The sequence below is a fragment of the Panicum hallii genome, chromosome 7, assembly GCF_002211085.1.
Source record: "Panicum hallii strain FIL2 chromosome 7, PHallii_v3.1, whole genome shotgun sequence".
Lineage (NCBI taxonomy): Eukaryota > Viridiplantae > Streptophyta > Magnoliopsida > Poales > Poaceae > Panicum > Panicum hallii.
The window spans coordinates 46,143,406-46,168,613 of NC_038048.1; the positions used below are offsets into that span (position 1 = coordinate 46,143,406).

Genomic DNA, 25,208 nt, shown 5'->3' on the forward strand with positions numbered 1-25,208 from the left:
TTCGATCGCGTAGCTCGGCCGTTGACTGAGCTCGAATAATGGTACCGTCGATGGGCCAACGAGCATGAGCATGTACGCGTCAAGATTGAATCTTCTTCAAGCGAGTTCGAACGTCGATCAGGAGGCTCCGAATAACAACTGAGTATGCATTGGGTCAACGTCCAAACAAGTAATAGATCAATGTCTGCATTGATGGCTACAAGTTACAGTTGGCTTACGCCAAAGAATCAAGCAGCTTACAAATTGCAAAACATTTTCATACATATAGAATCCACAAATTGAATTTGTAGCATACCGGAAGCTTCTTTTATGCATGTTTGTACCCTTTTTTTTTTGGGTGAAAAAGAGCCCGGGGCGAGGTTAATTTGGTTTACCACGCTCTACAACCACTACTAAAATACAACATACAACTAACAAAATGAAATCCAGTCTCATATCTTTGGTGTTACTTGCGGACCAACCACCTTTGAACAATTTTGGGAGTGGGCGGAACGTTTTATCCCAACCGGGAAAAAGTTCCACATGGTCGGCCTGGCGGCCGTTTACTGGGCTCGCTGGTGAGCCAGAAACAACATTTGCATTGAGAATAAATTTGATCGCTCACCGACTGAAGTGATTCGTCTTGCTTGCTCCCTTTTAACCTACTGGGCAGGTCTCCAGAAAGATGACGACCTGGCGCTCTTTGAAGCTGGGACAGAGAGATCCTCAAGGCGACGGCCCTGGAGTTCCACGCCCAAGTCTACACACGGAGTGAAGATCGAAGCAACTTGATCCAAAGTTAGCGCGGAGGGGGCAAAAAAAGTCTGGCTTAGCGCCTAGCCGTGGGTGGCTCAATGATTTTTTTTTTTGCGTGGTAGCTTTTGCCTTGTAGTTTGCCTGTAGCTCTGTGCGCTGCTCCTTCTAGCCAAAGTCGCATGACAACTACTTTCTGCTCGTTGTCTCCTCTTAACGGTCGCTAATCTACTCGAGTAGTAAATGACTTAATCCGTGAAACCTCGAGTCTCCGGTCATGACCTAAGCGACCCGTCCTGTATGAGCGAAGGCTAGAGACCTAAGCGACTCGTATATGATATGAGCGTAGGCTATAGACCTAAGCGACTTGTACATGCTACGAGCGAAGGCTAAACTGGGATCGGGTGAACGTAAAGGATGGACTACTCGGAAGATTTAAATGGCCTAAAAAAGAGCTCGACACAGCAATTTTTACACCGAATAAATTTTGGTGTCTTCACATTGTTACTGAGTACTACTCGGTATCTTCATATTATGCTGTATAATGTATGCATTGTCTTTTTTTAGATCAAGCTTCGGCAACAACCCTCCAGGCAGCACGGCGTGCCATCACAGTTCCGCTAGTTTCCAGGCTCGGGGGCTGGACGATGCACACTACTCAACATGGCTCCTTCGGCTCTCCTGCCTCGTAAGGTCGGGGGCTGGACGCCGCAAAACTATTCGAAGACAACTCATATGAAGACTGAGAGTGCAAAAGAAACCCTAAGTCACCGCGCAGTTAAATAAACCAGCGGGAGGCTCAATTTCACTGTGCAGAAGGCGAAGAGTTTTTCTCGAAATTTCAAAGTAACACCAATGCCACGATTCTTGGATCCTTTTTCCAAATCTAAGGAATTTGGATTCAAGACTCGGGGGCTGCAGGATACGTGTCATCGACTATTTATTTTTCGAATGTACTCGAAGGATAAGAAAAGAAGATTCAAGATTAATTTGACCCTCAGCTTGATTCTTCGATTCAACCTAAGGCTCATGGGCTACTCCATATGGAGTGCGATTTTCCATCACACCCTATACAAAAGAAGACTTGAAGCTATTCGGGGCATGAGCACCTCATAACCTCGATGCAACCAAAGAAGTACTCGAAGAAGACCTTCAAGACGGAGTTTCAGAAGAAGCCGAAGACTACTTCAGAAGTACTCAAAATGCCTACAGTACTCGGCTATGAAGAGCTCGGGGGCTTGTCAGGGATAGATCCCCTGGGTACCGTAAGGAAACTACCCGTGAGGAAAAAGAAGTCTGATTCCTATTAGGATTCTACTGTAATCCTATTAGGACTCGTACCTTGTAATCGTACTAGAACTCCTACCTTATAATCCTACTAGGAACCCCGTCCCCTAGGATATATAAAGGAGGGCAGGAATACCTAGATAAACAGAGAGCCAACAGGCAACTCAACGCCCCAGCGCAGGGCTGAAAGCATCTAGGCCCCTAATTCGTGTTTTGGTAATTAATGACAACGGTTTGTGGATTAACAATTCTTTTTGAGAAAATGAGTATAGGTTGATCCATGGATGAATGAGAGTTATTTGCGAACGTGTGGATTTTTGGAGACGATGAGAAAAGTTTGGGCTTAAGGCAAAGGTATAAAATAGGGTCTTTTGAATTTTACCGGTCACAAGGTGTTTAGTGGATGATAAGTGACCGGATTAGTTGGATAGATAGCCGTACTATCAAGAGGGGTCATGTACTCGTGCTTGACAGGTCTCTAGTGCCATTTTGCTCAAAATATCTAAGTGCATGCATGAGGGCTAACTACGTTTTGCCGAGTTTTGAAAAAGAACATGTTTGAGTGCTGACTGCTCAAGCGCGGACGGTCCGCTACCGTTTCAGAAGGCTTAGTGGAAATATCTTGTGGCTGGCGGACGGTCCGGCTCTCCTGGGCGGACGGTCCACCACTCTAACTCTTTTTCGTTTCAGAAAGGATGTTCTCTGGTCTGTCTGAATTGTGTGGCCAGCGGACCGTCCGCGGATGTGGCGCGGACGGTCCGCGGGCTCTCTGTTAACTTGATCCAGAAACATTGTTGTCTCTGCTTGTTCTTCTAGGATGAATGGCGGACGGTTCGCCCTTTGGTGGCGGACGGTCCGCTGGCTAATTTCAAGTTTGTTCCAGAGACTCTCATGCCTCTGGAGTTGTGGAACTCTTAACTGCGGACGGTCCGCTGGTTGGGAGCGGACGGTCCGCCAGGGCTGTAACGGCTAGTTCTGACACGCATTAAATGCTCTCTGACTCTCTGGTTTATAACGGCGGACGGTCCGGTTTTTGAAACCGGACGGTCCGCGATCTCGCAGAAAAGACTGTAACGGCTAGTTTTTTATGGGATGTCTATATATACCCAATGCCCGGCCTTTGGGTCGCTCTATTAGCCATTTGGACTGCATTCTTGACCCTCTAGAGCTGAGACATCCCTCTCTCTCACACACTTGCTAAGGATTTGCATTTTTGAGAGTGAGAGTGCTTCCTAGTGCATTGCATCAAGAGTTTGAGCTTTGTGACACTAGGGAATCTTCAAGCAAGGATTATTGGCTTGTTACTCTTGGGAGTTGCCGCTCCCTAGACGGCTTGGAGAAGGTGATTTCGTGGAGCTTCTTGAAGGAGATTGTTGAGAAGCCCCGATTTCGGTTGTGAGAGGTTTTGTGCTCACCTCACCGGAGTGGTGAAGAGCAACTATAGTGAAATCGAGGTGTGGAGTGGTTCCTTGTTTCTAGCCGGCTCAAGATCAAGAGGTTCTTGATAGAGGAGCGGTTGATTCTTGGAATCCACCTCAACGTGGATTAGGGGTGACCGGCAAGTCATCGACACCACGGGATAAATTTGTGTGTCAAGCTTGGTTATTTCTCTAGCTCTCTTTAATTGTTGTTATTTTGAGAAATTTACTTTACTAGAGCTTGAATTGTATTTTGTCATCCTAGGTTGCAAACCTTTCTAGACATAGTAGTAGCATGACATAGGGCTTTCTTTTGTTACTAATTAAATTTCTCTAGTGTTGTTGATTTTAGTTCTAAACCGCCTATTCACCCCCCCTTTAGTCGGTGTTCTTGATCCTACAAGGGCGCAATATACAACACCCCAAAATAGGACGTAGGGTATTACGCTAATCTAGCAGCCCGAACCTGTCTAAATTTGTGTCTTGTGTTCTTGCGTTCACCTTCAAGTTCCAGATCCGGCGATCCCTCACCAAATAATCACCTACCTTATGGTATCCCTAGGTAGCCCGACGGTAAAAACACCGACACTCTAGTAGGACCTCGGCAAAATCTCGAACTACCATGGGTGGGTGTGTGGGGCATCATGGCCCAAACTCGCTAAAAAACTGTAATTTCGTGGCTCCTAAGTAATAAAATTTCGGGTTCGCTCGTTCTGGAAAAAAAAGATCGATCCAGTCATTCCGTCAGCTAGAGTAGGCTGCTACAAGGGAACACTTCCACAGATGGATGGTAACTTATTTTCACAGGCGTTTAGCCACCCGCCGTCTATGGAAATTGTCGATTTCCACCGGCAGATAAATGCCTGCATGAGAAAAATCTAAATTTAATAAAGCCAAACTTCAGTGAAACCATGAAATGTGAGTTTGGTCTGTATTTTGGCTAATTCATTCATGTCCTGTAGTGTAACATATCATGGAGCCTAAATGATTGCTAAAACTTTTCCTTCGTATTACTTCCCATGGACCACTAGGCTTATAATTTCCTCATTGTTGCTCCTTGTAAAAGAGCTGGTCTTTGAAGCGTGCGGTTCCAGTTATGCTCGCACTAGCTGTAACAAATCTATACTTCTCATCATTTCAAATGATAGAATATCAATTTGCCCACTTGAGAAATATTTGTCCTTTTGGATCATTTAGGAACCGAATCACCATGAATCTTTTTTTTTTATCTTGTAGCTTCGTCATACTAGCTAGGGACACATGAATACGTAAATATAGATGTATATATGATTACCAAAATTAATTGCAAGCAATTCCGAGGCACATCTGGCATTTGAAATTGCGTGATGGGCGGGGATTGTGACGGTGGAATCATGACCGTCCATCCCACCCCATGCGGCTCCCCTTGCTCGCGTGTTAAATCACTCCACCTCATTTCTCCATCTCAGCATATATCATTTCATTGTTCATTTTTTATGGTGGTGGTAGTGGAGTGGCGAAAGGCGTTCGTGGGCATGGAAACCTGTCAGGCCACGCCAGAGAGTCATGGTGGGTGAGGTGGTGCTTACGCGCTAGCAAGATTTTGGTGCCAATTCAGGATAAGGGGTTTCGGTTGAAGAAGATATGGAATAAACTACATGGTTTCGTCCAATGCCACACGGCGTAAAGATCCCACCAGTTTAGCAAGGAAAATAACTCCAAAGGACCAAAGGATGAAATAGGGCAATATTTTCTCCAAGGGACCCAACAGCCTAGGCTATCCTGGCAGCCATAAAAGCAAGTTCCGTGACGCGCAAATTTTAATAGGACGAGTTATATCTACACTTGCGTGTAGCTACTCTCACCATCGGTATACCATCGTGCGTATATTCACATATTCATTTATCGTTTTGAGTTATTCTAAGATACTTCAAAAGGATATATACGAAAAATTTCAAAAGCACCCCTATTTTTTAAGTATATTATAATTATACCTTAGTACTAGTATATAAAATTAGTATGTCCACATGCTCTATTTATGATCACATACCCTATGTATATACCATTACAGATGGTCTAGTATGACTACATACACCTCGTAGGTATTTTTCGTTGGCACCCTATATCATAATATATATATATATATATCGATTATAAGTATTGCCGAAACAGTGTCACGATTTACACACCTGGAAATAAAGTACCTGCAGAACACCAGCGACGAGGAGTTTGAGGAATTACTTGCTGCCCGGCCGTAGAGGAAATTAAAAAGGGTACACGTACGTATGTATACGTGAATACAGTATGGCTGGCAGCTAGCGATGCAGCAGGTGTGCGCGCAAAAAAGTCTACGCGCGAGGCTGTAGCGCCAAGAGATGGAGCGAGGTCCTCCCGGTACGTACCTGGCCATGAGATCACATCTCTCATGAATGCTTGGAAACCGCCCTGCCCCCGGGCGTCACGGAGGTAGCGTACCCGGCCTCGTCGGCCGTCTCGTACGCACAAGAGACTACGAGAGAGAGAGAGCGATGCATGGACGCGTCCGCTTCCTATATACTCCTCTCTTCAAGGCACACATGCAACAGTGCCGTACGCTACGTTGAAACGGATACACTACCCGGCCGGCCTGGGATTCATACGGACGGAGCCCAAGGAAAAACGGAGGCCCAAAATAAAGCAGCAGCAGGCAGCGCTGGCAGCGGCTGCTATCACCACTCACCAACTCCAATTAAGATCGCTTTGCTTTGCTAGCTAGCTTCTCCCTCCCTCCCTCCCTCTCCCTGAGTCCCTCTCTCTCTCTACTGGCCTGGCCGGCCGGACCTGGCATCAGCGCCGGGCGTGGTTGCTGCTAGCTGCTAGCTGCTGCATCGCTAGCTAGATATAACCCGAAACTCACTCCACCACTCGTTTCATGGAACCCTAGACGGAAAAGTACCTTCTCAATAAGATTCCCCCACCATCACCACGCCCCCGCAGCAGGAGAGAAGCTAGAGATCCCGAGAAGGCCGCAGCCGGCGCGCATATATCTGTGTCGTCGTCATCGCCATCACCCATGCCCCCGGCCGGAGCGAGCTCCTCTTCCAACCCCCCGAGTCATTTCTCGTAGTGCCCGGCCGGCCGCCACCAGCGACTGAGCGATCGAGCGGCGAGCCGTCCTTGCTCCGTCCTCCCCTCTGTCCCCGAATCCATTTCCGTGTGTGTGCTGAGCTAGCCGCCCCTGCACAAATCGATCATAAAGCAGCGAGCGAGCCGCGGGGGAAGAAGATGATGAACCTATCGGCTGCCGCCAACGCCTGCGATGAGTTCCCCTACGTCGCTTCCAACCCGGCTCCGCCCTCGCTGCTCCCAATCATGGAGCAGGAGAGCAGCATCCAGAGGGAGCAGCTCGGGTACAACCTCGAGGCCAGCTCCCTGGCCCTCCTCCCACCGTCCAACGCCGCCGCCGCCGCCGCCGGCGGCCACCACCACGCCACCATCGCCGGCCACAGCCCCCACGACATCCTCCAATTCTACCCTTCCTCGCACTACCTCGCCGCCTCCGGCAACCCCTACAGCCACTTCTCCGGGGGCACCTTCCAGTCGTACTACCCGCAGGCGGCGCAGGCCGCGCCCGAGTACTACTTCCCCACCCTCGTCAGCTCCGCGGAGGAGAACATGGCGAGCTTCGCGGCCACGCAGCTGGGCCTCAACCTCGGCTACCGGACGTACTTCCCGCCACGAGGCGGGTACACCTACGGCCACCACCCGCCGCGATGCCAGGCCGAGGGCTGCAAGGCCGATCTCTCCAGCGCCAAGCGCTACCACCGCCGCCACAAGGTGTGCGAGCACCACTCCAAGGCGCCGGTCGTCGTCACCGCCGGAGGACTGCATCAGAGGTTCTGCCAGCAGTGCAGCAGGTTAGTGTATTGATTGATCGATTGATGCATTGCACACATCTTGCTCGTTCTCAAACTAGCTAGTGGAGGGATAATGATGCTACCTTGACGGCGGTTGGGTAACTCCTAGTTCAGGGGTAGCAGATCTTAATCTACTACGCATGTCTGAGCGAGATAACGAGTTGCATTAAGTGATCTGATCTCAAAGTTCCATTCATCATCAGTTCATTGGCTGGCTAGATTATTGAATCTGATTTTATGGTCTGACAATTAGGTTCTTCGTCCTAAGCTTGGATTTCATCAGAGAAAGTTTTTGGGATGACTAGTCAGTTTCATCTCATGATATTTCACTTATAATTCTGTGGATAATTATGTTTAGTTAGAAAAGCCAAATAAAACTAAAGGTGAAGCCAATTGCTTTGATTTCGCATGTTATTATCATCCTTGCCTTTTGTTCCTCCGACTTCTTCAGCTGCATTTTAAGTGAATCCCTTCACAGTTAGACCTACAGAATTTAATTTCCTCGTATTTCCATTTCATGAGCGTTCTGAAAAAAAATCTTATATTTCTTGGACAAACATCCAATAAATAGCTTATCATTCCCATGCATATGGTTGTACTTAGCAAACTACTTCGTGAATGTATTTAGATGATAACTAAACACAACAAAAGAACCAACATGCTGAACTGACAAAACCAATTGTTCACACACAAAATGCACAGTAGCTAGTACTCATCAGATGCGAAATCAAAGATCTCTAATAAGGCGCCATTTTTCCTCCACATCCAAGTTAATCATTGGCACTCGAGATTCTTAATCCTCATCAACGATGGATTATTTACGTTGGGCACCGGTTGCAGAAATCTGTCCTTGATTTTTGTCTCTTTTCCTGCTCTAGTTTATTTCTTCCTTGGCGTGTGTTACTCCTTTTCCATTTATTCCCTTGACTTCTCCTTCACATTTCCGATCGAGTAATTACTTCAAACAGTGAGCTATGCCTGTACATGCATGTGTTTTGGCCTCTCAAAGTCAGAAACAACGCCACAATTTCTTCCAAGTATCGCAAGACTTTGTACAGCCCGTGTACGTACGTACGAGCAAAAAATGAGATTGCAAGCAACGCCTTCTTCTTTCTCTACCCTCTCTCGTCTATTAATTATTTCTCTCCTTCAAGCAAGTGGCTGGTAGTATCACCAGCTAGCTCCGTTTGCCAGGCCAGATGATACATGCTAGAATCTCTTTTTACCGTACCAATCCATGGGCCTGCCTGCCGTCACTGTGAGATATGGATGGCTCTGAGCTAGAGTTGTACATCGATAGATCTCGGCTGGAAGAGCATGCACGTGTGAAGAAACCGGCCGGCAATGCATTTAAGGGTAAACAGGATCTCTCCCAGAATGATTCACTACATTGAGACACACCATATGAGTCAGCTGCAAGACTCCAAGCTGCCTGTAGGGGAGAACAGTGTAGATATATGTTTCTCATGTTCTGGATCATCATTAGTAACATGCTGTTGGTCCCCGGAATGTTCTTTTTTTCAGCTGTGGATGTCTTTACACTAGGAAATAAATGGACTTTATTTCCGGGACTGAAATTTCCTATCATGAGTCATACCAAATGAATCCATCATACTAGGTGATACATAACAAGTTAGCTACTATATATATATATATAATGCTATTACAATAAGTGATATATAGATACCATGCATCATGTCTTTGCTGATTAATTGGTATTTCATGTGTGTATGCATGTTTTCGTTCATATTATTATCCTCTTTAATTTTTCTCTTTTTTATCGTCCAACTTTATTTGTCGTTCAGATTCCATCTGCTGGATGAGTTCGACGACGCGAAGAAGAGCTGCAGGAAGCGCCTAGCGGACCACAACCGCCGCCGGCGTAAGTCAAAACCTTCCGATGCTGATGCCGGAGACAAGAAAAGGGCACATTGGAACAAAGCTGCAGCTGCTAAAGACAGTACGTGGTACACCAGTTTTTTTTTCTTTTTCCGAGAGACTAAACACACACTCTAAGGTCTGTATGCTTAGTTGTGCGTCACGTATAACATGCATGCACATATATAGTTATACTGACCTGTACGTATAGCTTGCTCAATTCATTTCACTATAGCTAACTATCAACATCATTTCATTGGAATTTATCGAAATCTTAACAGAAGCAGGAAGTAGCAGCAAGAACATGGACATTGGAGACGGGTTGGGTACACAGATACTAGGGAGTGCACTCTTGTCAGAAGATCAAGATCAAGCCATGGATCTTGGGGAGGTGGTGAAAGAAGCGGTGGATCCCAAGGGAAAGGCCTCGATGCCGCAGCATCACGGCATCCACCATCAGCAGAACCACCACGGCTTCCCCTTCCATTCTTCGTCTGCAGGCTCTTGCTTCCCCCAGACCCAAGCAATGTCCGGTGATACCACATCAAATATAGCTCAAGTGCAAGAGCCGAGCTTAGCTTTCCACCACCAACACCACCAACACAGCAACATCTTGCAGCTCGGGCAGGCGATGTTCGATCTCGACTTCGAGCACTAGCTAGTCAATATTTGATCGACCTTCTCCCCCTCCTTCTCTATATCTCTTTTCTCTCTCTTGTTTGCGCGCGTAATCCGAACGTTTTTTTTTCATATTTAAGTTATCTGTGTTAATTACTGTAATGTGGACATAATAATATAGCCTATGCTTGCCATGCAATCATCTATATCATAATCAATCATCCTTTTTCATTGCTCACTATACTAGTACTTCTTAAGGCACATGTGTACTTGTGCAATCATCTATATTATAATTGATCATGCTATTGCTCGTCTATGGTATTAAGGTAAGATATCGGTGCGCCAAATAACTTCTGTGCGATGAGAGAAAAATGTGCATATCATATATTTCCTGAGTTGTCGGCATATTTGTTGGATGACTATTCATGTGCGAGGACGGTTATGAGTTTCCATCTTACGAGTGATTAAGTTTTATTTTCATCAGTACAATGTAGATATCCAGAGAAGATCGTGAATATAAATGTGGTTAATTAATTTCTGTACAGTGATAAACACAATATTTGGGCTGAGCGAAATTTAGAACTTAAACATGTCAAGCTACCTTTTTGCTCCGTTACATGCATGTTATGGTACGGAACCATTTTTAAATACTGGTGGATGCGTGCATGCATGTGAAACTCGACTCGGTGCATTACACAGTGTGTACAATAAACATGTTTTTGATTCGTTCCAGTGGCTTCAATGCTAACTAAATTCTTCTGGAACAATTAGTGAATCATGAAAAAGTGGCAGGGCAAATCGATGATGGTGTGATATATAGTATAGTAGAAAACTATTCTCAACGGCCAACCAAACTGATTTAGGCTTCCTGAACGTTAGCTTTCAAAAAGATCAGTGTGGAAGTCTAGATCATTATTATACTTTCTATACTGTATGGATGATGGGCCTGATGGCCCAGGCTTCGGTGGTTTAGTAATCTAGTTGGAGTCTTCCGAGATCAGGACAAATGCATGCTACCAATAGCAGCTAGCTCTCTATGTATTGGTATGGTTCTTTTGGATACATACGTTTTGAATTTTTGATGAGCTTTTGACCCTGTTGTGTTCCATTATCCATGTATACCAGTATGTTCAGTTGGTTGGTTGAGTTTATTTTGATAGTTGGACAGGAACAGTCTAGTCTCAACAGTTGCCATCATTGCCTCAAATTCATTTTTTTTACAAATCAGTAGTAAAGCTAATTCTTATCCAATAACCAGGTAAACGAAAAACGCAGGATCATGATATATGAACACAATATTCCTTCTATGATGAGGATTTATCGACCGTAAAGGTGCGATAAGTTATCATTAGTTTCAAGTACATAATGGATGCAGGTGGAGGATTGTCGTGGGTACAACCACTAAGCATGCATGCACTCTTTGGCGCGTGGATCATCCTCTGGCTATAGTTTGTGATGATGCATCCTGCTTGTCAACACGAAAAATCAATAAACCTTTTTTTTGCGAGGAGGAAAAATCAAGAAACCTAGCTAAGAATTTTCACAATGCATGGGTTCTAGATGGATAAAAAGAAAAAAAATGGATAGAGCTAGCAACGGCGGCCAAGGGATAAGAATGAACATGCAATGCTTCTAAACTAGAAGTGTGCAGTGTGTCATAAAAAAAAGTGACACCTATCTAAATATCAATCAATTCACACCCTATTAAATTGACAGGTAGCAGCTTTGCTATTGTTTTCCAGGGAAGAAAGAAACATGGAAAAATATAGCTGGATCGAGAAGGCGAGAAGCTAGCTATGGTTTGGCCCATCGACCTAATCGTGGAAAATATATCGTCGACGGGGTCGATGAATTAAGCCTGGCAAGTTACGGGCACCGGTGGTTGAAAGTTGACTTGTGCGCGTGGATGCAACTAACCCCGGGCGACTTAATGCTGATCGATCGATCGGCCAGCTTGTTCATCAAGTGAAAGCATCAAGAAACCCATCAATGGCGGCCAGCAATGCTGCTAGTGCCCTTGATGCCATGCAATACTACTTGCTCCGTCCTCTGTGCAGCGTACTGAACTCGCATTCTGGCAGGATTTTACACGGCCGACGACGAAGGGTATTGAAGAGTTGTACGTGGCGTTACGGCCGCGCGTACAGGCGTACGGTGATTGCAGGTAGCGGAAGCTGCAGAGAGGCGTAGTAGTACTGCGCCGTGGTTGGCTCCAAGCGAATGATGAGCACAGCACACGCATGTCTAACGAAGCTGGTACCAAGTGGTTAATTGCTTTGTTTAGTTCAGTGAGCTAGCTTAGAGACGTTACTGGATCTGCAAGCCAAGGTTTTGCATGCGTCGTCTTAACCTGCTTGGAACCAAGCCATCCAAGCAAGAAAGGACATGTCGGCGGTACGTGTACGTGATTCAGGCAACTGCAGCGTCACTGTTCGGAGGAAGATCGAGCTTGCTAGCACTCGCCGTCATGTACTGGCCGGCCTGGTCGCCTCTCTCCTCCAGAGGTCAGGATCCGAGCTAGACTAAGCCAAGAGTGATGAGGAAAGTAGATTTGTGTGTGTATATACCTGAGTTTGTTGATGAAGTGCAGCAAGCTAGCTGCATGATTTTCTCGTTGCCTGACGCAGGCAGACACACGAGATTGCAAGGCGACCTGCGCTCCACGTCGGCCATCGGTGATCGACCAGGCGCATGGATAGCCTGCCTGCTCTGCTGGTCGGATCGATGATCGATCGACCGTGATCCATGATCGGTAGGTGGTCGCAAGAAGATTTTGGACACGAACCGTGAAATGGGCCGTAGCCCAAGCGAATGGTCTCGGTTATTAGCGGGCTCAGATTTGGGCTGTTGCGCCAGCAGGAGTAATTGGCGCGGGAAGCGGACAGCATGTTTTACGGGCCGACGGCTGCCGTCACACACAGCCCAGCCAGCTAGCAGGCTTCTTTCCTACTAAGCTATTCCATGGGCCAGAGCTCTCTTCTATCCGGGGAATCCTATATATCCTCCGGAAGTTTTTTCGTTAGATACCTTCCATTGTATAAGATTCGTGCGGGTTGGATCCTACGGCGGCGATCTGAGCTGAGCGCACCAGCCACGTTCTGTATGTACGATGCGTGCAGGACGTCAGGACATGACACGTGAGCGGGCACCGTGGCAGACTCACCTGCGCAGGAAGCATCTGAGCACAGACACGTGGTGGATTAGGATTGGAGAGCATATGCAGTGGGGTATTTTGATTGAACCGAAAATTCATATGATTTTTTCTCTTGATTCTTACATCCGTTTTGAGAACCGTTTGAAGCATAGAGATGCTTATTATAAACACAACAAAGTGAGTACCAATATGCATGTGTTCTATTATTTTACCTTTTTATAAAAAAATCATTGATATCAGAACACTTGTTAAGAAAAATGTTGAAATGTTGAACTAGTTTTCATTTACGAAATGTTTAACCAAGTGATTCACAATGTTGATATGTGTAAAACTCAATCAACTTTTTGAGTGTATCATTGCAACATTTACAAATTAGAATTTCAACATTTGAACATAAAATATTAGGCGTGTGTTTAGAAATTGCTGAAGTAAATTTCATAAAAATGTTGAACAAACCATTTCAAATTGTTGAAAGTGCATATTTATAAAGTGAATGAACTATAAAAAAGAATTATGGAAGCATTTGAAGAAGGTGTCTAAAAGAAAGATGGAATAGAAAGGGGAATTTGAAAAGGAAAAGGAAAAGAAACTAGGATGGCCTTTCCGTCCACTGAGCACGCGTGGCTGGCCGAAGTGGGCCTTCTTTTCTGTTTCCGCTTGTTGTGCCTGACGTGCCTGTTGGCAGCAGGATAGCGGGGAACAGAAGCGAGAAAGGAATTCGAGGAAGGCAGCAAGAACAGAAAGATTCAAGGTATGTTTGGTTCGCTACCTCAGTTGCCACAGTTTGCTACGCTTAAAGTTAGGCAGATTTGACCGAATTAGGTATTGTTTGGTTTGTATCCATATTTGTGGCAAGATTTTTCTTCTACTGTGTAGGTTCCACTCGTTAATGACCCGTAAAAGTGTGACAAGATTCCTTTAGGCATGCCAAGTTGTGGCGCAGAATTTCAGCGTCTAATCTTAGCCAGGTGTGGCAGAAAATGTATGGTAATTTTTGACACTTTAGTCATGCAACGAAACATGCCCTCATATGGACATGGCACGAGATCCGTTTATCTTGAGGAGAAAGAAACGAATGCTTAATTCATACATGAGTTCTCTCCTTCTCGGCTCACAGTATAAGTAAACGATGCACGGGCTCAACAGGCCCTGCTCATGCGTGCAAGCATATGACCTATTTCGGATCGAAAACACGAGTACTCGCCTTCCTGCTGAGCCTTGGACGAGGAAGTCCATCTTCTTGTGTTGTCACAGGGCAAAGCGGGACGGGGGCTGACAGTGCCTGCCTACTGCCTATCTGCCTACCTAACGCGGAAATCAATTCGTGGGCCGTGGGCTTATTCGAGCACCTATCTATCTACCCCGGCGCTGGAAATTGGAAAATGCTATGCAACGGTATTTTTTTTCATTTTCTGAAGTTGAAATGCACACACGCCCTGGCGTGGCGCTGGAAAATGCTATGCAACAGTAAACAGTATCCTGCCATCCTTTGCTCAAAAGAAAAGGAAGGAAAAAACAGCATCCTTTCCAATCTAATTTAATTTTTTTATACTCAATTTAAAAGTTGAAGTGAATGTTTCTGCTGCTCCTGATCATCATAAGAAAAGAATCTATTAGCGCATTTAGAATTCTGGAGTGAAACACGCGTAACCATTTCATCCATTAGGGCGAGGCACACCTCATCAATTTCTATCATCCACCGACCCCCACAGCTGCTGCGTCAAAGAATCAACGGCTACCAAAATCTCACCACCGAACGTATAAACAAGAAAAAGAAAAGTTCTTTCACGAACCTACTAACCAAGCTACCAGCCTACTAATTAAATGATCAGCACACACACGCGTCCGCGGTCCGCCTACTAATGCAGATGCCCGGCCTAGTTGACGGCGGTGCAGACGCGGCGGATCTCGCCGTCGCTGCCGGTCTTGAGGCCGATCCTGCCGAGCTTGGCCATGGCGGCGACGAAGGCCTCCTGGAAGGCGGTGCTGTTGGCGGCGAAGAGGTTGACGGTGGGGCGGGAGCGGCGGTCGGTGAAGAGCACCTGGTCGGAGGCGAGCAGGCCCTTGTTGTAGCGGAGGTTGTTGAAGTAGGCGTTGTCGAAGACCCGGGGCGTGGACGCGTCCAGCATCGCGATCGCCGTCGGGCTGTAGTTGATGGGGCACACCCGACGCAGCGACCGCAGGTACTCCAGGTTCATCGGCGGGTTCCACGGCAGGTGCTGCTTGAACGTGTAGATCCGACGGACGAACTTGTCGCAGTGCGTCACGCCGATCGTGTGCGCGCCTGCATGCACACCAAGTGATTTTCATTTTTGTGATCCAAACCAAGCAAACTTGAGTTTAGGATCAGCTGATGGACCAATGCATGGCAAATGCAGTTCTGAATTTCTGATAGATCATTTCATGCAGTTTCTGAAAAAAAGCCTGTGTAAAGTCCCCTAGCAGATAGGTAGTGTCAGCTTTTCTTTTCCATTTTTACTACTACAGCCTACAGGTACTTTGCATGGACAAAATTTGGTGGTTCCAGTCAAAAGTTACTGCTCCTTGTTTCGATTTTGTCACAGGGAAAGGCCTCGTGCGTCCAAATCTGAATCCAAGGAGCAGTGTTTAATTTAACTACGAACGATAGTAGGATCTGACAGAAGCCAAGAACATTCAGACAAGGTGTCCTCTGTTCCCATGTACTAGAAATAGCACTTTTTTAATCCTCCCGATGCTGAATCAAGGATAAAACAAAACATGTAAGCCCAGACACGGTAACCCCACGTGTCAGAGGAAACAGCACACTAAAACCCCTCAAAAGTTCTTTTTAGCAATATTTTATTATTTTTCAGAGGTATCAAAACCCAGAATGAACCAGAGTTACTTTTAAAAAGCTGTTTCAGCCTGTTATTATGTGATTACTTTTATCACTTTATGTCGGTTTTTCACCTCTGGATGTGCACTTTTCCTGTAAACAAAGTACTCTGTATTTGTGTGTTTTCTATCCTAATGGTCCTCCTCCTAAGCACACAAGACGAAAGAGGGTTTCTGGCTCTTCGAAAAGAACAGGGGAAGGCAGTAGCATAGAACAGTGAACCACTTTGTCTTGTGCCGCAGCAAACAGAGGATAGAGTCACGTGAGCCACAGAGTGCTCGAGAAAGATGCTCCTACTGCGATCAAAACCACTTATAAACAAACACTGACAGGGACGCATTGTCGATTTAATTAATTCGCAACCTAGAATGTCACCTCAAGTTTCGTTTCGACGAACTATTTGCATGAATGTTTTTCGCAGGAATGAAATAAAACAGTACAGTTTCTAAAAAAAACAGTACTGGGAGAGAGCACACGCACGTACCTGAGAGCGCGATCATGTCCGTCTGGGTGAGGCCGTTCTGCGCGAACAAGGAGTTGAGCTGGTCCAGGTTGAAGCCCGGCCCCGGGAGGACGTGCTTCACGATGGCCCTGTTGAACGTCTTGCCGTCCAGCCGCCCGAGCTCCACGGCGTAGTTTGGCCCGCCGAGCTGCAGCAGGAGAGAGCCATGGCGGCGTTAGCGGTGGGCGAGGTGAATCCCTCATTTTTACTGTAGATAGAAGAAGTAGGAGTGGTTTGGAAGGTACACTGCTCGCGCTCCATGGCTGCAGTCTACTGAGTGGAAACTTTGTCCCCTCCCCGCAGGTCACCAAGACGAGACGCTTGCGAGAACGGACATGGCGTTGCAGCCGTCGCCAGCGCGTCACGGACCTAGCTGCGTGACGAGGCTCATCCGGCTGTGCTGGGCGCGTTGTCACGGGCAACGCCCGGACACGGCCAGCCTACCCACGGTCTCTCGTCAAGCACAGCGCAGCGGCATGTCACCTAGACTAGTCGCGTACTCGCGCGTCATGTCACTGTCGCGACGATCCGTCACGCTGGGTAAAGCGCAGCGCCCGCTCGTCCGTGTCCGGCCGAACCTGTTGCCGCCGCCTCGAGAGAGGCGAAAGGCCCCGGCCAGCGGCCATTCTGCCTGCGCTGCGCGTGCTAGCTATCTCTCGCTCCCGTACCCGTCCCGAACGGCGCCAGCCCGGGCGTCTTTGCCCGAGCCCGGCGCGCCGCAGGCACGCGGAAGCGCGGGTGGCTTCGCCTCGGCGACGCAAAGTGCCCGCCCGTCCGGGGGCATACGGCCGCGGGCCAGCGGCTGACACGCCGCACATGCCGGCCCTGCTCTGGACGCTGCGGCCGAATCGGGGCGGTGCGCCGCGCTGTACAGGCCCCCCCGGCCGCGGCGTGGTCCGCCAGCAGCCGTCGAAAAAGTCACTGGCACGCAGGCTCGGAACAGTGCCGGCGCGCCGGCCCCGCCTGTCATCAGGCCGGCGTGGGTGGGCCATGGCGCGACCTAACCAAACTGGAGGTGGGGATGCGGTGCAAGTGCAATGCAACGGGAGGGCGAACTGAACCGAACCGACCCGACCAGCAAGGCGAAGGCTTTGGTGTGGGTCCGTGCGTGCCTGGCCGCTGGCACCGGTGCGCCCTGCGGCGACCGGTGGGCATGCGCCGCATGGTATGGCCATGGTGTACGCGTACGAGATAGAGAGAGCACTGCGGTGAAATCGGTAGGATGATTGGTGAGCAAGAGGGCGTTGGGTTACCAGGGAGACGACGTCACGTGCGGCCATGGCGAGGATGTCCGCGCACGAGACCTTGCCGGCGCACCCGGGGAGCGCCTCCACGGCCGCCTTGGCCTTGTTGATGGCGTCCACGGCGTCCGGCGACAGCGTGGCGTCCGCGCCGCTGTGGCTCTCGTCGTCCCCGTTCGGCGCCATCAGCATCACCGACGCGTCGCATCCCTTGGTTCAGGAGAGAACATGCAAGGTCAGCACAGAGCAGAGGCAAAAGGGCAATGCACGGCGAGATCACGAGACCCTGCAGCTTTCTTTACCCGGACGAAGCAGTCGTGGAAGAAGAGGCGGAGCGTGCCGGGGCCGACGGCGAAGCTCTGCTGGAGGCGCTGCGAGATGACGGAGCGCACGGTGGACTCCGCGCTGGGGCACGAGCTGGCGTAGTAGTTCTGCCGCAGCTGCGCCCTCGCGGCCCCGGCGATGCCCAGCGTCAGGACGGCCACCGCGAGCACCGCCGCGCCGCGCAGCAGGAGGCCGCCGGCTCTCGCCATTGCCTGCCCTCGCTAGCGAGCTGAGCTCGGTCCTCTCCCCTCGGTGCGACCGCCGGCGTGTCACTGAGACTGGCTTTGCGCAGGGCGAGGTGAAAAGTGCGGGAGGTTGCCGTGGATATATAGGAGAGGGCTGGGTGGTGGTGGTTACAAATGGCGCGCGCAGCCGCGCAGGTCAGGGGCAAGGAAAAAGATGCAGGGGCGGCGCGGCGCGGCGCGATGGGCAATGGCACTCTGGCAGTGCGGTGTGGGGAAGGAGGAACATCACGGCGGGGATCGAGAGAGTAGTTGCACAATCTCGGCGCGGACGGGATGGGAGGACCTTTTTTCCTTTTCCGGTTACCGATGCCCAATTCTTTAGTGGCCTTGTTCAGTGATCGATCAGACATGGCGATCCAGCTAGCTCCTGGCCCTGGATTACTCTACTCGATTCGATCTTCGTTGCTTGCAACTGCAAGTGTTACCGATAGGCCTGATAGATTTCTAGGAGTTTTACTGAGCCACCAAAACACACGTTCTTGCCTCGGTCTTGTGTTCCAAACACTAAGCAAGAGTTTATTTTACTGTAGGCTTGCTTACTAGTTACAGGAACCTCAGTACGTGGATGGCGAGGGCATGGACATGGTGCGCATGCACCAGTGTGTCTGTGCGCACCAGCGTAGTAGCTAGCTAGCAGAGGTCGGCATGCAGCATATCAGTGCCCAGCAGCTAGCCGGCCTAGCTACCATCCAAGCGCCGGGTCACATGGCCTGGCTGCGTCCAGTTCGTGGCCAGTAGCACCCACCCATGGCCATGGCCATGGGCATGGAGGCGAGGCGAGCCAGGCCGCGCTGCTCCGCTTCCCAGTGTCCTCTACCCCAAGTCGCAGCCGCAGGCGCGGCCCGGGGACAAAACAAGATTCACGGACATGGTGCAGAGAAACACGGGACGCTTTCCGTTGCGAGCTTGTCAGGGATCAGCTGCGACAGAACCAAGGCGCCTCGACCCACATCTATCTTATCTATGGTCCCTCCCTTCTAATCGGGTGGGGTTGTCTCGGTAAATCGCTTGTAGCATAGCTGTTAGTCTTATAGTCCTAGTCCATCCATCAATCATTGTAGTCGACGATTGCTTTCAGAGAGAGGCATGAGACTGAATAAAACACCATCTCTGTTCTCTGGGACCATGACTAGCGAAGCACATCATTCAGGTATTCATAAGGTCAGGACCGCCTTGGACATCTACCATAAGATCCCACAGCCATTCTAACTTTACTCTCTACCTTTACTGATTTGATCAGTGCCATCAAAAATGCTAATCTGATTGGATGCATCAACTGTTGCTTTGTGCTGGAGCTGGAAATCTGGCACCCCAACTCTCCAACAGTTAACAGCTTTGTGATTATTTGTCCCTAGAACTTCTGTGTCAGCTGTGGCCATTGGCCCAAGGGCGACTAATCTGCTGCGGCCAATCTTATTCTAACCATGGTAGTACACGGCCGTTACACTTACCCACCAGTACTGCAACATAACAAAGCTACTTTTACCTCGATGAGGAATTGAACCAATGCATTGGATGCAGGAAACAACTCCCAGGTCCGAGTGTTTCAGACGACCAACATGCAGCGGTGCTAGTGGGTTGTTTTCTCGGGGGAAAGGAAACGGGTGCTGCTGCAGCGACCAATGCGCACCTACGTTGGAGGCGGCGATCGGCTAACCGTGGAAGCAACTTGACAGTGTAGTTTAATCCTGCGTGTAAACCCCTCTTCCGGAGCGCATAGGGCGTGGTGTTTTGTAGCGTCTCGGACAGGCGCATCTGCCGTCTGATCGATCATGACGAAAAAAGCGAAAGGAAACGCCTTTGTTTATTTCGCCCATCAGAATACGAGGGATCTTGGCCATTTCTGCCTGAATCGTGTTGCGGCAGGTGGTATCCATGCCCCTGTGCTCTCGGTATATCTTATACGGTAGTCCTGCTCAAAGTCTGAAACTGTGAAGTTTGCTTCACTCTTTGTCTGAAAGAAACAGAAACTTACTGTAACTGTAAAACTGTTCCGTTTCAGTAGTACTCCGTAGGATACAAGAAGTGCTCAGGATTCTATTTGCCTCTGCAGTATCAGTTTGACCGGGTCACTGTCCCAATTGTTACTGCTCGGTAAATCCCCAATTCGCATGTATCCCTTGACCGAGCCGGATCGGAGCCCTACGCAGCGCGTATGGCCCATGAGGCCATGCCACTGCACTGTTCGGAGAACAGTGAAGTCTACACGCAGCTGTGAGCTGTTAGCTTAGCTGTATGGCTATATCATGTAATGCAAGTCTGCAAGATTCAGCAAATGAAAGGAACATTCCTTGAGTAGATCTTCCCCATATCAATGCCTTGAAACCAGGCAAAGGTAGGCTCCTTCAATTACGGAGGCGTCCGTGTTGATCAGGAATCTGCAGGAAAGATACAGCGCCACCATACACATTTCTTTTCGGAAAAGAAGAAGAAGAAGAGAGAAATAGCTCCACATTGAGGTCATCGTAGAGGTAGTCAGTTGGCTAGCTCAACAGTTTCCAAAAATCAATAACTGCGGCACCCAGCTCTATGCTACACGATAATTTCAGAAACTACTACTGTTTGGTCGACCCTATCTATATTTTGCAACGCATGGGTTCTGTGTTCAGAACTTCTGATGCTAATCTGTTACTCAAAACGGAGGACTTCTTTATCGAGGGTAAAAGAGATGGAGCAATTTAGTAATGTGATCCCAGGATGAGCTTAAACATGAAAAAAACAGCAGTAAACAAGCCCTGCAGTACCCATGGATGGCAAAAGGGAACAGAGGAAGCGCCAGAAAACCCATCCATTTGCGGCGACTTGGTTCCCTTCATTCACGGAGGAAAACATGCACAGCATTCGACACAGTTCACATGAAACAACCATGAATGCATGTAGCTATTAGCTAGCTGTGTAACAAACATATAGAAATACCAACCATTTGGAACTGACCGATAAGACGATACAAATGCAACTAAGGGCGCAAGTCATTGGGAACCCAAGCCTCGTCGTCTTCATCAACTTTTTCTTCAGATTTCTGAATGTTCTGAAGGATAGGGCTGCAGCAGATGTCCTCCTGACGCAAGCAGCTGTCCTGTTGTCCAGTTGTCCACACGAGTCAGATTTCACTCTTTTACTTCTTCCTTCGGTGGATTTTCTTCAGAAACGATTTCAGGATCTCCTGCACCGCGCGGTCACGCTGAGCTTCGATTGATGTGACCAAGTGCTTGTAAGCTCGATCCTCAAACTCGGAGAACATGTCCTGGGGGCATGAGAGCAGTCACGGTGAGGCAAATCTGGGACTCGCATGAGCATCAGAGCGAGCAGTGTGAAGTCAAAAGTTGCTGCAAAATACTGTCTTTTTCAGATCCAAATGCAGATGCACGTTTATGCAGTCAAGGTGACTGTGTGTGCATTAGCAAGCGTCCAGTTTTTTCTTAATTACATTGGCTCACGAGAAAAAAACAATCAATGCATGTAGATGCTGGAGTATGTGGCCCAGGTAAAAAATCATGAAAAGAAATATCAAGATCCCGACTCCAGTTATACCTTCAAATCAAGAGTCGAGTAAGTACTTTTCACTTTTGAAACCGAGGTTGAATCCTTCTTCCCATAATTTTTCTGGAAATGAACATGTAAGATGCCATCGTTCATTAAACATGTCTAGACTACATGGTTATAAGAAATTCCTTACAAGCAATACTTCTATCTGGTTAATATTGGCATGGCCAAGAGCTTGTACAATCAACCAGGAACACTTGTGATCCTCAATGTCAGTCCCAATCTAAAATGGAGAAGAGCACACCATGATATTAATTATCCTGTTAGAAAATGAATTTCTGACAACTTTGCTTCTATTTTTACCTTGCCTATGGTGTTAGGATCCGCAAAGCAATCCAAGTAATCATCCTGAAATTTTTTTGCAATTGTCAAGGGAGACATAATCTAGTAGCAGCATATCATTTCATCATAGATAAATATACCTGTGCTTGAAAATATACACCCATTTCAATAAGTATATCCCTTAGCTCACTGAAGTTTTCCAATTTTGCACCAGACAACAGCAACGCACAAGCAACCTAAAGGCATTGTACAGAATGTGAGAGTCAAATTGTAGAAGAACAGAAGGTATGCAGGTTATCTTCAGAAAAAAAAATAGCTTCTCTATGGAAGGATTCGTATGGGAACAGAGAATGTGTGTGAAATTCAGACTTTAGAGTATATGTATTTAGCAAACCCCTTCCGCGCTACAAAAAGTCGGCATATGTTTGGATAGGGGATTTGAGATTTAAATCATTAGGATTTAGTTTACACTCAAATTATATATAAAAAGTGCCAAGAAACCTGCCTGATAAATATACCTTTCATGCATGTTTATTAAGAATAGTGTTGCAAAACATATTTTACGCAAAAATTGTATTGCTGATACATGCCTTCGCATGAAAGTATAGCAAATAAATATTTTCCTATGTAAAACTAAGAAACTATGACCATTTATTCAGAATTTCGGACTTACAGGGAGATAAAAGGAGTAGTAAGATGTCTTGTACTTGACAATACGGCGGTATCTGCACGGCAAAAGAAAAGGCATAAACGTAAGCAGCTTCAATTATTTAACGAATTAAACGGTTCACGTACCCTTCTATATTGTATTTTGCAAGTTCATCTGCCCCATTATGTGTGCTAATAAGATCAAGCATCTGTCCTAGAGATGTCTGCAGAGCTACCTGAACAAGACATTTAAATAGTAAATTTAACAAGCAATGTCACAAAAATCGTAATTTATTCAGTGGTATTTTAGAAAGGAGACTGACCTCATTCCATAATTCAGAGATATCAATGTAGTAAGTTTTTTCTCTAAAGTATCTTTTGATCAAACGTGCAATGTGGCATTTAAGTAGAATACCATCGTTTATACCCCAAAGACCAACCTATAAGCACAAGGAGAATAGTTGGACTTTGTCGCACCATAGTCATTGTAATTGTAAGTCGATACCATAAAAGTTTATTATTCACAAAAATAAAGTTTGAGATGTCAATTTAAGAACCTCGGGTCGTCGGTACCAGCAAATCTGATCTCTCCTCGTGTGTGAACCATCCATGATATCATCAAGCAGCAGTGCACATGCTTGAAACTGCTTTTTTTTTGTGCAACAAAAGAATCAACCATTCCTTTCTTTTAACAAAATAAATTTTCTTGGAATTAAGGGGTCATTAGGGACATTACCCACTCAACACACCAACCAAGGACGCAAGCAAGGAAAAATTCATCTTCAGTAATCTCACTTCCTTGTTTCAACAGCAAGTAACTATCAATCACTGATAGACCTCGATTCAGTTTCCCTTTCGCGAAAAACAAAAAGGTCAACATCTTAACATAATCTATACGACTTAAAAAAAATCAATATTTTTCTTGAAAACTCAGCAATATTAGGTTTCGTTTATGATGGATAGAACCAGCAGCTTTTGCTTTGAATAATTCCAAATTTCAATAACCGAATACAGGTTCCTGGAGCTGAACGAGATTGGTGTTTCCTCACCTCCTGGTACATTGTAATCAATCATCTGCATGAAAACAACAAAGAATTGATGAGACTAGCGCATACGGTTGTACAAGAAAACAACTCAAATTTCTAAATCTCGGGTTCTAGTGGCAATTGAATTCTATTTGTGCAGATTTTGGCATGCGATGTTCGTCCATGTTTCTTTGTGAAACTTTAAGAGGAATATACTAGCGATGGTCTGGCCAAAGTCCATTTTACTCATCTCACTAATCCACTTTATCCGCTTAACCTCCTAAATAAAATTTAGGCTCAATTTGCTTCCCCAAACTATTTCAATTGATCCAATTTACCTCTTACTAAGATTTTTTTTTATTTCTCCATGTACAAGTGGAATTTTAACTTCAAATTTTGCAACATGACTTATAATAGGATGCCCTATACTAGAAAAATATATTATGAATTTTTCATGCATACTTTTCATGCAGAATTGTATCTTTGTGACCAATTTCATATTAAATCTTTCTTACATACTAAAATAACTATAAAAATATTAATATATTTTTTAATATAAGGCATCATGTTCTCTATCCACTCAGAAAATTTGAACTTTAAATTCGATTTGCATGCGGAGAAATAAAAAAGAGAAATATTATTAGAGGTAGATTGGACCAATTGGAATTGTTTGGGGGAGTAAACTGAGTATAAATTTTGCTCAGAGATTAAGCAGATGAAATGAATTGGTGAGGGGAGTAACATAGACTTTTTTTTTCCAAATGGATGTTTTCTTCTTTCTGATTGGTCGAGGAGCGTGAGGTTTGGCCTGGTTTGTCCCGGGGCATAACGGACCTTACGGGCCGAATTTGCCAGAAGAAACGTGATAACTGATAGAAAAAAAGGAAGAATGGGTGGGTTCTTAAATGGGCCAATCTGGCGTGCGCTGGATGGGCCAACCAGACAGGCTTCATGCCAAACTAGCGGCCCAGAAAGAACCTGGCCTTGTGCAATTCTGCAAATCTGCATCTTGGGCTTAGCATCCTGCACACTTATATGCAGCAGGTTTAGGGTGCGTTTGGTTCAGCCGTGACCTGTAAAAAAAGCTGGTATCAGATATCTGCTGTGAAAAAGCTGCTGTGAGATGCCTGTTGTGAAAAAGCTGAAAGTCGTTTGGTTCAAACTGCTGTGAGTTGTCAATTGTGAAAAAGTTATATATTATCTTTATGCAAATTGACAGTATACAATATTTTTTATGACCAAATTATTGTTCCTTTAAATCTTTATTTTTATATATAAAAATATTTGGAGTTAACTTTTTTTATTTTTATTTTCCTATATATGAAAATTTTATTTTCTTATATATAAAAAAGAATTGAAAGGGTATATATGTGACCAATAGTAGATATGTAGTTTTCACAGTTCAGAAAAGCTGCAAAAGTAGGATACAACCTGCTTTCAAATTTATACTACAGAAAAGCAGCTTTTCAAAGCAGCCGCAGAAAAGCTGAACTACTTTGGTTCAGCTTCTGCTTTTCTAAAAGCAGAAGCAGATTTAGAAAGCTGAACCAAACACAGCTTTAAAAAGCTAGTTCTAAGC

General features: G+C 46.5%; 3 protein-coding genes across 3 annotated transcripts; 1 reads left to right on the top strand and 2 right to left on the bottom strand.

Annotated features, from left to right (window-relative positions):
• Nucleotides 1–6,212: 6,212 nt before the first annotated feature.
• On the top strand, nt 6,213–10,024 carry LOC112900147 (protein LIGULELESS 1-like). Its single transcript, XM_025968913.1, has 3 exons — nt 6,213–7,312; nt 9,118–9,272; nt 9,472–10,024. The coding sequence occupies exons 1-3, from the start codon at nt 6,681–6,683 to the stop codon at nt 9,846–9,848; spliced, it is 1,164 nt and encodes a 387-aa protein (XP_025824698.1). The 5' UTR covers nt 6,213–6,680; the 3' UTR covers nt 9,849–10,024.
• Nucleotides 10,025–14,575: 4,551 nt separating this feature from the next.
• LOC112900410 (peroxidase 16-like) lies at nt 14,576–18,302 on the bottom strand. Its single transcript, XM_025969249.1, has 4 exons — nt 17,865–18,302; nt 17,575–17,772; nt 16,304–16,469; nt 14,576–15,246 (listed from the first exon to the last, which is right to left on the bottom strand). Exons 1-4 carry the CDS (start codon nt 18,093–18,095, stop codon nt 14,840–14,842), a joined length of 1,002 nt encoding a protein of 333 aa, XP_025825034.1. The 5' UTR covers nt 18,096–18,302; the 3' UTR covers nt 14,576–14,839.
• A 2,944-nt stretch (nt 18,303–21,246) lies between these two features.
• Nucleotides 21,247–23,678, bottom strand: LOC112900612 (farnesyl pyrophosphate synthase 1, mitochondrial-like). The gene is made up of 11 exons (XM_025969455.1): nt 23,654–23,678; nt 23,341–23,456; nt 23,162–23,248; nt 22,928–23,044; nt 22,752–22,840; nt 22,630–22,681; nt 22,097–22,192; nt 21,978–22,022; nt 21,808–21,897; nt 21,663–21,734; nt 21,247–21,375 (listed from the first exon to the last, which is right to left on the bottom strand). The coding sequence occupies exons 1-11, from the start codon at nt 23,676–23,678 to the stop codon at nt 21,247–21,249; spliced, it is 918 nt and encodes a 305-aa protein (XP_025825240.1).
• Between the last annotated feature and the right edge of the window lie 1,530 nt (nt 23,679–25,208).